Below are 11452 nucleotides of genomic sequence, written 5' to 3'. Positions count from 1 at the left end.
TAGGTAGTTGGTTGTGAGCTTAAAGGAATTACATCTCTTGACCCAATCCCTGCCATGCCCAAGCTCGAGGAGATCACTTTGTCAAATGGGCTGTGCTTTATGCACGCCTACACCAACCTAGGAGACCCTTAGTGAGTCTGATTTAGTTCTTTTTTAATTTAATTTACGAAGGAAAGATGAAGAATCCTAAGCCAATTCCTTATATAAATATACATGTGTAGTTCCATGAAAATAAAACTTCAACCATTTAATCATAGTTCAGACATTAGGTTAAATTGGAAAGAAGAAAAAGTTTGTGGTGGGGACAACAAAATAAAAATAGAACTACCAAATACAAGTGAATAGAAGCGATGAAGTGAGAAACCCAATGAACATCTCCACACTCGACCATTGATTCCTCATTCCGCTACCTTTCTCCATGGGACTTTGGGTGGAATTCCCAGGCGCTGCAAACCATTGTTTTAACTAGCATTTAGAAATACGCTTTAATAAATGTAATTAATAAAATAATTAAGAGATAAACATGGGAATTACCAGCAGGTGCGGCTGTAGTGTTAGCTCCCTTGGAGCCCATAAAATCCTTAGCATCTTGGGAGTTGGGCGACAGATGGAGAAGCCCTGTAACCCACATACTCAATTACCGAAAACAAGAATACATAAACTTGTATATTATCTTTAATTTTCGGATTAATTGTGCATCAAAATTCAGACTAAAGCCACAGGAATAATAACAATGAAATATACCGATGCAGTCTTGGATGTTGGCAGGGGCATGGCATGCATTAGGCAGTCCAAGAGCAAGCGTAAGATTAACTTTGAGTCCCAGGCTTGGATCGTTACGGTCCTTTATCAACACACAAAGACATTTCTTACTCTTCTCAAGCACAACCTTGAGCCCACTGCAACAGTCCGGCGTCGGTGCTCTCGCCTCCCCGCCCACGTACGGCAAGCAAGTGGCCAGCCCAACCACCTGGTCCGCGCACTCTGCCCTGTCTTGGTCTACGTTGGAGCTCACAAACCCCACAAAGAGGAGCGCCATGGCGCATGGGATGAGAGCCGTATAATTAGTTGAAGAGGATTTGGAGGCCATGACTCGGGTTGGGAGGGATGGCAATGCGCGGCAGAATGGATGGGGAGGAAGGGGAGGAAGGGGAGTGGGGGCTTTATGGTGTATGATATGGCGGATGGGAAATAAAGGAAGTGGGTGGTTGGTTTAGCAGTTATTACACCCACTCATAATATATTGCATTGTAATTATATTATTGGACTGCCCACCCTACCTCCATCTTTTTGGCCCTATTCTTACCCTCCCTCACTTTCATAATCAATTCCTTCCGGAAGAGGTCCATTATAAACATCGTGGGGGATGCCAACCGATTGTAATTAAACCCGAGCGTTCTTGCTGATTCTCGTTTCGTTTCCTTTTTCAATCGATGTGGGACTCTCCAATCCACTCTTTTCGAGAGCCAGTGTCTTTGTTTTCACACTATCTGAGGGCTTAGTCTCCTCGCATGCAAATCGCTTGGTGTCCCACTATGATACTATTTGCATATAGTGATGTGGGATCTCACAATTATGAAAAAGAGTGGCATATAATGATGTCTTTTGCCTGCCTGTGAGTTATGTTCCATGGCATTATCGAGTGATGCGGGTTGGTTACTCGGCTGAGTTCTTGGAGACATTTAGGGCGTCCGGGTTTGTATGGGGTGCCAAGGGGTGCGGGGGCATCAGTCTATTTTGGCCCTTCAGCTGTTGGCCAAGGCAGGTCTTGGGACCAAAGCCACAACTTAAAAGTAGTGTATTATGATTTTGATGTGGACAACAGTTGGCATCATTAATGATTTATTTTTTCTTTTAATTTATGTGATTGTTAGGTTTGAAAGGCAGATGGAGGTGGTATTATAACCGAAATGAAGCAAAATGTATGGATAGACGCATAGAGATAGGTGAGGCGATGTAAAGTTGAGTTAATTAATAATCTGAGTTATCAATATCATAATATTGTAAGCTGCAACTTAACTTTCCAACTTACAACAACCAAAAAAGGTGGTATTGTAATTAATAACAATTTTAAATTTTCATATTATAAACATTATTTCTATTTATAAATTTCTTTACATTTAACGGAAGATATTCTCAAAATTCATTCTTTTAAAAAAAATTGTTCTACCTTCTAGAATTTGGTTAAGAATTAAATATTAAGAAAATTAAAATAAACAAAAATTAAAAAACAGAGTATTTATTATTTTTTAGTACAATGTTTGGGTTCCATAATTGGAAGCCTAACCCTCGAAGTATGCAAACAAGAGAGGACCATCGAGAAATGGAATATTACATTTTTTTTTTTTTTTTTTTGGGAAATACTAAAACATATTTACATTTTTTAAGAACAAATATAAATACACAAAATCCTATTTCAATTAATTTTCTACGATTTTTGTTCTCCTCGATTTGAAATAATAATTGATTTTCAGTAATAATAATTTGGTTTCGAAAATGGAGGGTTTGAAATTTGAATGAAAGAAAGCTACATATCATTATTAACAATGAACGAGCATTCATGATACAAGGTAAAATTATTTATGGTAGTAGTGTTTCTATATCTGGCACGGTTTCATTAATGATTTATAGGAGTAGTTCAAAACATTAATAGTGTATGCCAAAAGAGAAGGTGCAAAATTTTGTTAACGCCTCTTACATTGTTTTCCCCATTATTTTATAATATTCGCATCTTCATATTATTCTATTGGTGCAGTTTTTTTAAATTTAATCTCAATAATTCAATAATTTTTTAATTAAAATATTATACAGTTTTGGTTTATTAATGTATGTGTTATAATATTAAAGGTTCTTAAGAAAATATAGGATGAAATTAAATGAACTTCGGTCCGAATTTTAGTGGGCCAAGAATTCTCTGCGATAAGGCCCAATGGCGTTGGAACTTAACCGGGTCGGCCCAATGAGCTGAAAACAAGGGAACCGCATACCGGACGCCGGACGGGAGACACCGTGTCTGTCTGAAGCCATTCCCAGAGAACTTGGTTATGTGCGGCAATTCTTCATCGTGCGTTCAGTTCTGAAGAAGATAGTGGTTCAGGTAATTTCATTTCTCTTTCGCATGGTTTTCGTTTCGTTGTTGAGATGATTTTGGGTATGGAAAGCAAAATGGAGTTTACTGTTAGCCCCATTCTTCCCAGTGCAACTCCAAAATAAGCAACAAAGTTGTATTTTGCACCAGCATTTCTTGTTAAGCTATGTAATTCCATTGGGTGCAAGAAAATTTGAAGCAATTTCTAATTTCTAATTTCGTTGTCTTTGAGACCAGCAGCTAAGATTTGCAATCTGAGAGGTGGAGGTGTTTTCTTGTAAATATAACATTTGCTAACTTCATGAATCACGATCACAAAGATTATGGCGTTCTAGAGAAATGTGTCAAATGTGATTATAATTTTATTTGTGCTATGTGTATAAGAACAGTCTTTTTCTGTTAATCAAAGCACAGTTGAGTGTTGTTCCAGTCTTGTTAACGTGTTCTAGTTAGACAAAAGAGTTTGAGATCATGTTTTATGTAATAGCTAAGTAATTGTTTTTTTAATATCCGTGAATGTTGGATATTGCTATATAGAATTTGGTTCCAAGAGGTCCCTTTTACTGACCGATTGTCAAATGAATAGAACATTTCTTCTGTAAAAGATTGTGGTTAAGTTACCTCAGTTAATTAAAAACTTACCAGGCGCCATGTCTGATCTTTCCACGAACTGATATCCCCTTGCTATTTACCACATGTCATTCTATGAACTGTTATAAAATATTATTATACACAGGGTCATACGAATTTCTTGTTCATTTGATCTATGTTGTTCGGGAATTCTTTACACAAAAGAGTGTAAATGACAATTTCAAGGTTATATGTACTCGTTGATTTCTCATATATGTTTTATATCATATGTTCTTAAGGTGATTGGGGAAGAATATGAGTGCAGAGGTTGAAAAGGCATCTTGTATCGAGTCTAGAAGTGCAAAGATGTCTGGAGCAACTGTTACTTCTGCTGCACCTATGGGAAGCCAAAAGGTTTCCATGTTTGCAGCAAAGACTGGGTTTGTTATACCAAAAAACAAACTTTCAGGGTCTTTGGTTCCCATCTTCCGAGTGAACAAAAAGTTGGGAGGGAATGAATCCGCTAATGGAGAAAATGTGAAACAGACCCAAAGAAATACAAAGTGGGGTCCTGATTTAACACAGGATACTGCTGTCAGAAAGGGGAGGCTCATAGCTTATCAGGTATTTGTGGATTTCTACTCTTTGTCTTCACCCCGCCGCACTTTTTCGTGTATGAATGGCATGTGTTGAAGTCACATTTCACAATCAATAGAAAACGTGTATTCCCCTCCTTCATCTTGTTTATTCTGTGAGCTTTTGAAGTGCAACGAATCACTACCAATTTGGGGGTTGGTTTATTTGATGTATTATCTGGGATAATTTCCTGCTCAGTCTTCTGTGTGACTGTTTCGCATGGAAGATTCCCATTCCAAGTGCTACTTAGTGACATAACTGCCTCTATGGTTATACATATTTTGAGCAGACTCGATTGGAACAAATCAGGGTACTCCTTAAATCTGGAACTTTGGAGGTTCCAAAGACACAAGTTTCTGAAGCTGAGAATGTGGATGATAATTCCCCTGGACCTCAAGGGAATAATAAGGTAAGTTCAGAGCTCCTATTATTTCCTCAACCAGTATTTTTCGTAGGCTATGGAACTGTTTTTTTTTTTTTTTTTGGATAATGGAACTGTTGTTTTAAGAAAATAAGAACAAATAAATGTATAACTGTCATTATTTTGTATGATTTTGATGTATGCCTTCTTCAGAATATACAGGCGCTGAACAATGAACTTTTGGAACTTGAAAAACGTGAAGTTATTGGTATACTTAGTTAGCGACTTGTTTTTATTATGTCCTCGAATTGAATTATTTTTGTTATCTGTAGAAATTTTATTGCTGATACAGGTGAAATACTAAAACTGAATCCAAGTTATAAGGCCCCTCCTGATTATAGGCCCTTGTTGAAAGAGGACAGCTTACCTCTCCCGGTAAGATTGGTCTTGGATTACTTTTCTTCTGTGGTTAGTGAATATATTAACCTTTTATTTTATTCACTCTGTTCCTCAAGGAAACTAGAAACATATGAACTTAATCATTCTGTCACTCAAAGATAACCATGTTTTATGTCTCGATCATAACTTTTCCTGTTTAACATATGATGGGACTTGGAATGATTTTTTTTTTTTTCTTTGAAGGAAAAAGAAAATTTTCGTTGATGAAATGGAAAATTGCAAGAAAGTAGCAGCAAGGGTATCTAATTATAGCACTGTATTTCTCGTTTTCACAAGTCAATCATGATCTTTTTTAATGTCCCCCTACTACATGAGGATCATTCACTTCATTTATAAAATCCCATCATGCTAGGAAATATTTTCCTTCGCCAAATGGAATCTATATATTGCGAATTTAGTGAACTTATTTCATGTTAAAGTTGAGAATTTTACCTTCTGAGGAGGTGCCGAAGTAACGGAGAGATCTCATAATCATCTTCTCTAATGTGATGTTTAAAATGCTCCAGTGCATTGGAGATTTTTGCTCATTCGTTCTGAGTTCCCTCCGTTTATGTAGTTTTTGTAGACCAGTTTAAGCTATTGTTTCCCTGATCATATGGAATTTACCTCGTAGGTTAAAGAATATCCTGGTTACAACTTTATTGGCTTAATATATGGCCCCAGTGGTGAAAATCAAAAGCGATTAGAAAAGGTAAAAAAAAAAATCATTTTAGATTATGAGATGTTGTACTAAAGATTATCTCTGTTTCATAAACTTTTAATAGATATTTCCTTCACTAAATATGTCAGGAGACTGGAGCCAAAATACGAATTTGCGGCATTAAAGCAGGGACAGGTGAAAAGGTGAACCCTTAGATCATGAAAGTCAAAAATATTTTTCTGATGAAATGAAAGTCATAGTATGTTCTATACTGCAAAGAAAAGCCGAAGGACCATATTTTTAGAATCTGGGGCATGACAATATTTTTACTCTTTTTGCTTCCCCCCACCTTCCCTTATTCTTACAGGATGAAATTAAACCAACTGATGTACACGAAACTCAGAACGCTTATGAAGAGCTGTACGTTTGCATGTCAGCTGATACATTTGATAAGATTGATGCTGCAATTTCTGTTATTGAACTCCTAATCACCTCAATATCGGTTAGTCATTTGCGTCAAGAAAAAGAACTGATCTCCACGGTTTTCATCTTATTTTAGACAATTTTTTCTCATTATTTATAACTCATTGCCTTCGTCTCACAGGGAAATCTGGCCACTGGCTCCACATTGTCTGACTTGGTTTCTACGGAGGAAAGTTCTTCCAGCCGAGCCGAGGGTACTACAGTCTCAAATATGGGGCAGACTCCTGTGCCGAACCAGGGGGTTATGCATCAACTACAAGTTTATGCGCCAACTCCGATGCAAGGCCAGTTTCGTTATCCTAGTGCATGGCCTTCTCACAATTTACCGCCTGCTCCTGCATTTATTTCCCCACAAGATCCTCCGTCATCATTTTCTCGTCCACCTGCTCCAGTTGCTTTCAATCCAGCTTTCCGGGGCCCTCCTGTTCCTCCTCCAAGACAGCAGTTTCCTGCACAGGACTTGCAGCAACCTTTCATGACTCAAACCAGTCACGTTGGCCAACCCAGAGTAAATGCTTTGACAGTTCAACGCCCCTCATTGGTTCCTTCTAATGTCTCAAATCCAAACTTCACTGGTAGTGGTCAATTACCTTCAGGACCACTCCCGAATATGCCAGGATCATCAATTCCCTCAGCTTTGCCTCAACTTGTTCCTGGTAGCATTCCTCCTGGACCACGGCCTGACCGTCCATTAGCACCTAGCATAGTTTCTACTGGTTTTTCTGGTCCCGCAGTTGGCAGCTCAGCATCTATGGGTCCAAATAACATGGGGCAGATGGCTCTATCGATTGCCCCACCCTTTCTGCCTCGTGCAGCTCCACCGCATGGTGTTAATTCTTCTGGCACAGCATCTGCAAATGCAGCAGTAGCCAATGTAGATGGATATGCATCTTTTACTTCTGGGCCGCCCACCCCCCAAGCTATGAGTATACATAAAAATCACCCTATTACACCTCCAATTCCGTCACCCCAGATGGGGCATCGCCCACTATTTGCAGCACATAATCCTGCTGGTAACTTCATTGCTGGATCTGCTTCAACCCCTCCAACACCACCTACCAATACCAGCAATTTTACATTCCAACCACGTGGTCCACAAAATCCATCTCCTCATACAATTCTGAATTTGAACATTCAAAACACACCTACCGTACCTACATTGCAACAGCCTGCATCTGGGGCGCCATCTTTCCATCCAGCAGCCCCAAATTTTATGAGAGCTGCCAATCAACCCTTTCCCGGACCTCAAGCTGGCAGCCAGATAGGTAATCATCAAATTCAAGAGGTAGCTTCAAATCCTATTGGCATGCAGGTCTCGGCTAGGATTCCTGCTTTCCTCGATCAAGGTCCTCGAACACAACTGCATCAAGGAAACTTTAGTCCAGCCATGCAAATGCAAATGCAAATGCCGAACTTGCCACGCAATTTTACTCACAGACCCGGGAATGCCATGCAACTTGAACAATGTTTCCCCATGCGAGCTCCTCGACCTGAAGTCCGCTTTACTCCCCCACGGTACAGTAGCAATCTGGCGTTTGTTTCTGGTAGGCCACCTCCCATTTCCGGTGGGCAGCAAGTTTATGATCCATTCTCGCCTACATCTGTAGCTGGTACACAACAGCAGGGGAGCAATCCGCCAAGGTGAAAACTGCTGAAGTGCATTGGGTGTTTGTAGTTCTGAATTTGTCAAGTGCTGCACTTCTACGACAGAGGGAAAAGCTCAGATAGCCTGCTAAGGTCCGAATGAGCACTCTTTGCTGATATAGAAAAGTTGACTTTTGTATTCATGTTTCGCTAAAAAATATGATAGATTTCTTGGAATGGATGTGAGTTGATGCTTTGCTGGTGAATGATAGTCGTACCCTTTCAATGGATCCTATGAGGGGCGGGGTTCGATTTTGATAATTTCCTCAGTCATCTTTAAGGCCTCCAGTTTCATCCATTATACGACGGTAGTCCTCACTATTCTCTCTCCCAGTTAGCCTCCCTGATCTCCGAAAGAATCTTCTCTTGATCCCTCGCTACCTCTGACTGTCCTCCCCAGTCGTAGTGTGGGACATTGTTGCATGGGTGGCCGAAAACGACCAATTTTCACTGGTTGCCCGTTAGATTTAGCAGGTTCAGACATTAATCTTTCTAGTTGATACCCTTTTTAGATTAAGGTTAAGAATTTAGAAGGCCAATAAATTACAAAAATTTCCCCTGGAAACCATCCGTTTAAAGAATGCTCTTTTTATCTTTTCAATACTGTGATATTGTCCCTTACATTTATCACATTACCTAGTGAAAAAAACTGTTAAAATGTTGTACAAAAATTAGAATCTTGAACAATGTATTGTAAACAAGTTTTAGATGTTGTCCCTTACCATTTATATTCCAGCAAGTTTAAAATTCCAAATTTTATTTCTTGTATTTTGCTTTTCGAAGGCGCACAATACTACTCAAAACTAATACGTACCAGCCATAGTGAAAAAACAAGAATAAGCTCTCTAATTGCATCCATTCAACTTCTACAGATTCATATTTTTACACACCGAACATCATTTTGACCAAATGCAGTTCCACAAGCAGGGCACTTGCGATTCCGGCGTTCAATTCTTTGCTGAATGCATGAACTGCAGAATAGATGATAACACTTCACAATTACAACCTGCCAAAATCATTAGTAGATATCAGTAAATCATCAGGAAAAGACATCCCCAAAAAGTCCATATTTGTAACAATCTATATGAAATCTTACCTCCTTTGGATGATCATTACAAATGCTGCACTTCAGAATAGTTTTACAAGCATTAATTTCATCCTGCAATTTCTTTATAGCAGCCTCTCCAGTTTCAGAAGTCAACTTGGCCACCTTACTATTCAATTCCCTTAACTCTTCCTCAAGTTTCTCCCTGGAACTTCTGTTGAAAATGATTTTTCAGTTAGAGGCACATATGAAGTTTGCATCGCTGCAGTCAGACAATAAACATGTGTACTTGAAACCTATGCAGTATACGATCTGGGTAAAATTTTATTTAATTGGTTAGGAAGCTATCAGTAACATATTTTTGCATACACGAATCCACAGATTGATCAACTCCTATACAGGAAAATTGACGTGATATTAAACTCTACTAGTATTCTCCGTCAGACGGTCCTCCAAAGAAAAACAACTATACTATTGCAAATGCTACAGATTCAGCTGCTGGCACTTGCCCGAGGAAATAATGGTTTTCTACCGTGTCTTGAACTAGGAAAGAATGAAGATGACATTACTTCCTTTCATATAAAATTAGTGGACGAACACCTGAAAATACTCCTAAAACATACCTTTCGCTCTCCAATTCTACTTCAGTATCAGTTATCTGCTGCTGTGTCTGCTCATACTCCTTCTCAGAAGAAGAAAATGCGGACTTGAGCCACTTCAATTCCTTCTCAGCATCAGCTAGCTCCCACTTTGCAGTTTCAAGGCTAATGGTAAGATGTCTTTCTTCTTGGGTACATCTAATTACTTCAGTCAGGCTGGCCTTCATCTGCAGAATAATAAAGGTCCTTTCCTTATATTGATTGATAGGCAGGTCATTGTCATCCTTTGCAAAAGAAAAGAAAATCTAACCTGATCTTCAGTAAGCATGATCTTAGTTCTGAGAGATTCGAGAGATGCATTAATTTGTTGAAGCTGTTTTCCCAAGGCCTTCTTTTCAGATTGTAAAAGGCTTTGAACCTGCTTCGATTTTACGCTTTCTGAAACTAACTGCATAAACCAATGATCAACAACAATTTACCGTTGTGCTACCAACAGCATTAATAATCATTAAACTAGAAGGCAAAGTTAATTATTCGAACGTGCAAGTAAATCAGAAGACACACCTTTATATTAAGATCATCCCTCTCCGTCACCTGCTGTAATAAATGCTGATTCTGAGTCTGCATATCTTCATATGCTTGACCGATAGTCTAAAAGAAGGTAATTTTACAAATCAACCATGGGGGTGGGTGGGGGAAGATTTGGGGTATCCAAATATATAGAATGTTAGCAATCGTGTGCTGGGATAAACTGAGAAAACTCAATAAGCAGAGTGCTATAAACATAAAATAAGGCACCTCTATTTCTGATATGTAAGCCTCTGCCTCCCCATCTTTAATTTTTATGGCCTCAGTAAGCTCTAAGATATCCCTGCATGTAAGAATTATAGCAAATACTTTTGAACAATCTGAAACGTCCCTAGAAAGGATAATTCAAAAAGAAAATGTTGGAGACCAAACCAGGCCTAGTTGGCAACATAAAAGTAGCAATAGCATCTTATCAAAATGAATAATTTTCCCCAGTTGATTCATTCAAGCAATAAATGCCCCAAAAGTATCAACCATCATAACGTCATCAATGTTTCAAGTCCTCAAGAGATCAATAACTGAGTGAACAAGCATTAGTCTCCTAGAGATAATAATAGAAACAGACGCACCACTAACATAACCCATACTGCCCAAAATTTTGCTTTACTGTTCTCAGTTCTCAGATTAACTCAAGTAGTTGGTGGCTTAGTTTGTTAAAATTATTCAGGAAACTCGGATCAACGCACTAACCATTGCTCACTATGCTTGGGTGTTCTTCATCCTATTTACCTCAACACCTCGCCTCAACCACAGATATAAATAAGTAACAACTATTCCTTGCTCTGAAGAAGAAGAAGAACAACAACAACAACAACAGCAACAACGAACCTCTCTGCAGAATCAAGGTTAGATCTTAACTCCGCTATTTCAATTTCAGCAGCAGAAAGCCGTTGTTGACAAGCAGCTTCAGTTTCATTCGCAGCTTTCACTCTCAGTTCAAGGCTATGCTCATCCAAAGCACTTCTTAAAACATCAGCCTGAGAACAAGCTCGGCGTTCTGATTCTTTGATTTCCACCAAATCTCTATAATAAAATTCGAAGTATGTGTTAGCAATTAGACAACAGCAGAACAATACATTGTCGTCACACAAACAGTTCAATCGTTACCACAAATGTCCCCCAAGTTTAATATGTATAAAACATGTACTTCAATGGAAAGAAGCCCAACAAGGTCCATTGTTCAAGAAACAGACCTAGAAATTTGAACACCTCATAATACCCACACTAGAGGAGAAAAGTACCATACACTTGTCAACTAATATAAAGTGTGTCAAATTCCGACTGGCCAACCTTACGGCCTACTAGTTTTGAGTTTTTTTTTTTTTTTTTTTTTGGAATA

General features: G+C 38.7%; 3 protein-coding genes across 6 annotated transcripts in view; 1 reads left to right on the top strand and 2 right to left on the bottom strand.

Moving 5' to 3' along the window:
- Nucleotides 1-261: 261 nt before the first annotated feature.
- On the bottom strand, nt 262-1260 carry LOC111448546 (protein YLS3-like). 2 transcript variants are annotated; one of them, XM_023088212.1, is made up of 3 exons: nt 745-1260; nt 535-618; nt 262-446 (listed from the first exon to the last, which is right to left on the bottom strand). In XM_023088212.1, the coding sequence occupies exons 1-3, from the start codon at nt 1088-1090 to the stop codon at nt 325-327; spliced, it is 552 nt and encodes a 183-aa protein (XP_022943980.1). In that variant the 5' UTR covers nt 1091-1260; the 3' UTR covers nt 262-324. The 2 variants fall into 2 exon arrangements, with proteins under 2 accessions (XP_022943980.1, XP_022943979.1); XM_023088211.1 differs by having other exon boundaries at nt 262-453; nt 536-618; nt 745-1259.
- Nucleotides 1261-2968: 1708 nt separating this feature from the next.
- On the top strand, nt 2969-8111 carry LOC111448345 (splicing factor 1-like). 2 transcript variants are annotated; one of them, XM_023087867.1, is made up of 9 exons: nt 2969-3097; nt 3958-4282; nt 4584-4703; nt 4878-4923; nt 5008-5090; nt 5728-5805; nt 5904-5957; nt 6122-6256; nt 6359-8111. In XM_023087867.1, exons 2-9 carry the CDS (start codon nt 3974-3976, stop codon nt 7880-7882), a joined length of 2349 nt encoding a protein of 782 aa, XP_022943635.1. In that variant the 5' UTR covers nt 2969-3097; nt 3958-3973; the 3' UTR covers nt 7883-8111. The 2 variants fall into 2 exon arrangements, with proteins under 2 accessions (XP_022943635.1, XP_022943634.1); XM_023087866.1 differs by having other exon boundaries at nt 4869-4923.
- A 508-nt stretch (nt 8112-8619) lies between these two features.
- LOC111448344 (E3 ubiquitin-protein ligase BRE1-like 2) overlaps nt 8620-11452 on the bottom strand; it is a 10693-nt gene continuing 7860 nt past the window's right edge. Inside the window, exons 13-19 of one of the 2 annotated variants that reach the window (XM_023087865.1) lie at nt 10942-11136; nt 10324-10396; nt 10090-10119; nt 9836-9973; nt 9550-9752; nt 8978-9140; nt 8620-8887 (exon numbers count right to left, since the gene is read on the bottom strand). In XM_023087865.1, the coding sequence (XP_022943633.1) occupies nt 8756-8887; nt 8978-9140; nt 9550-9752; nt 9836-9973; nt 10090-10119; nt 10324-10396; nt 10942-11136 (934 nt within the window). In that variant the 3' untranslated portion in view covers nt 8620-8755. Of the gene's footprint in view, nt 8888-8977; nt 9141-9549; nt 9753-9835; nt 9974-10089; nt 10177-10323; nt 10397-10941; nt 11137-11452 lie in introns of both variants that reach the window. The other variant, XM_023087864.1, reaches the window with a different exon arrangement.

The sequence above is a fragment of the Cucurbita moschata genome, unplaced genomic scaffold (genome assembly GCF_002738365.1).
Source record: "Cucurbita moschata cultivar Rifu unplaced genomic scaffold, Cmos_1.0 Cmo_Scf00010, whole genome shotgun sequence".
Lineage (NCBI taxonomy): Eukaryota > Viridiplantae > Streptophyta > Magnoliopsida > Cucurbitales > Cucurbitaceae > Cucurbita > Cucurbita moschata.
Note: the sequence above shows the minus strand (reverse complement) of the source record. Positions and strands in the feature narration are given on the sequence as shown.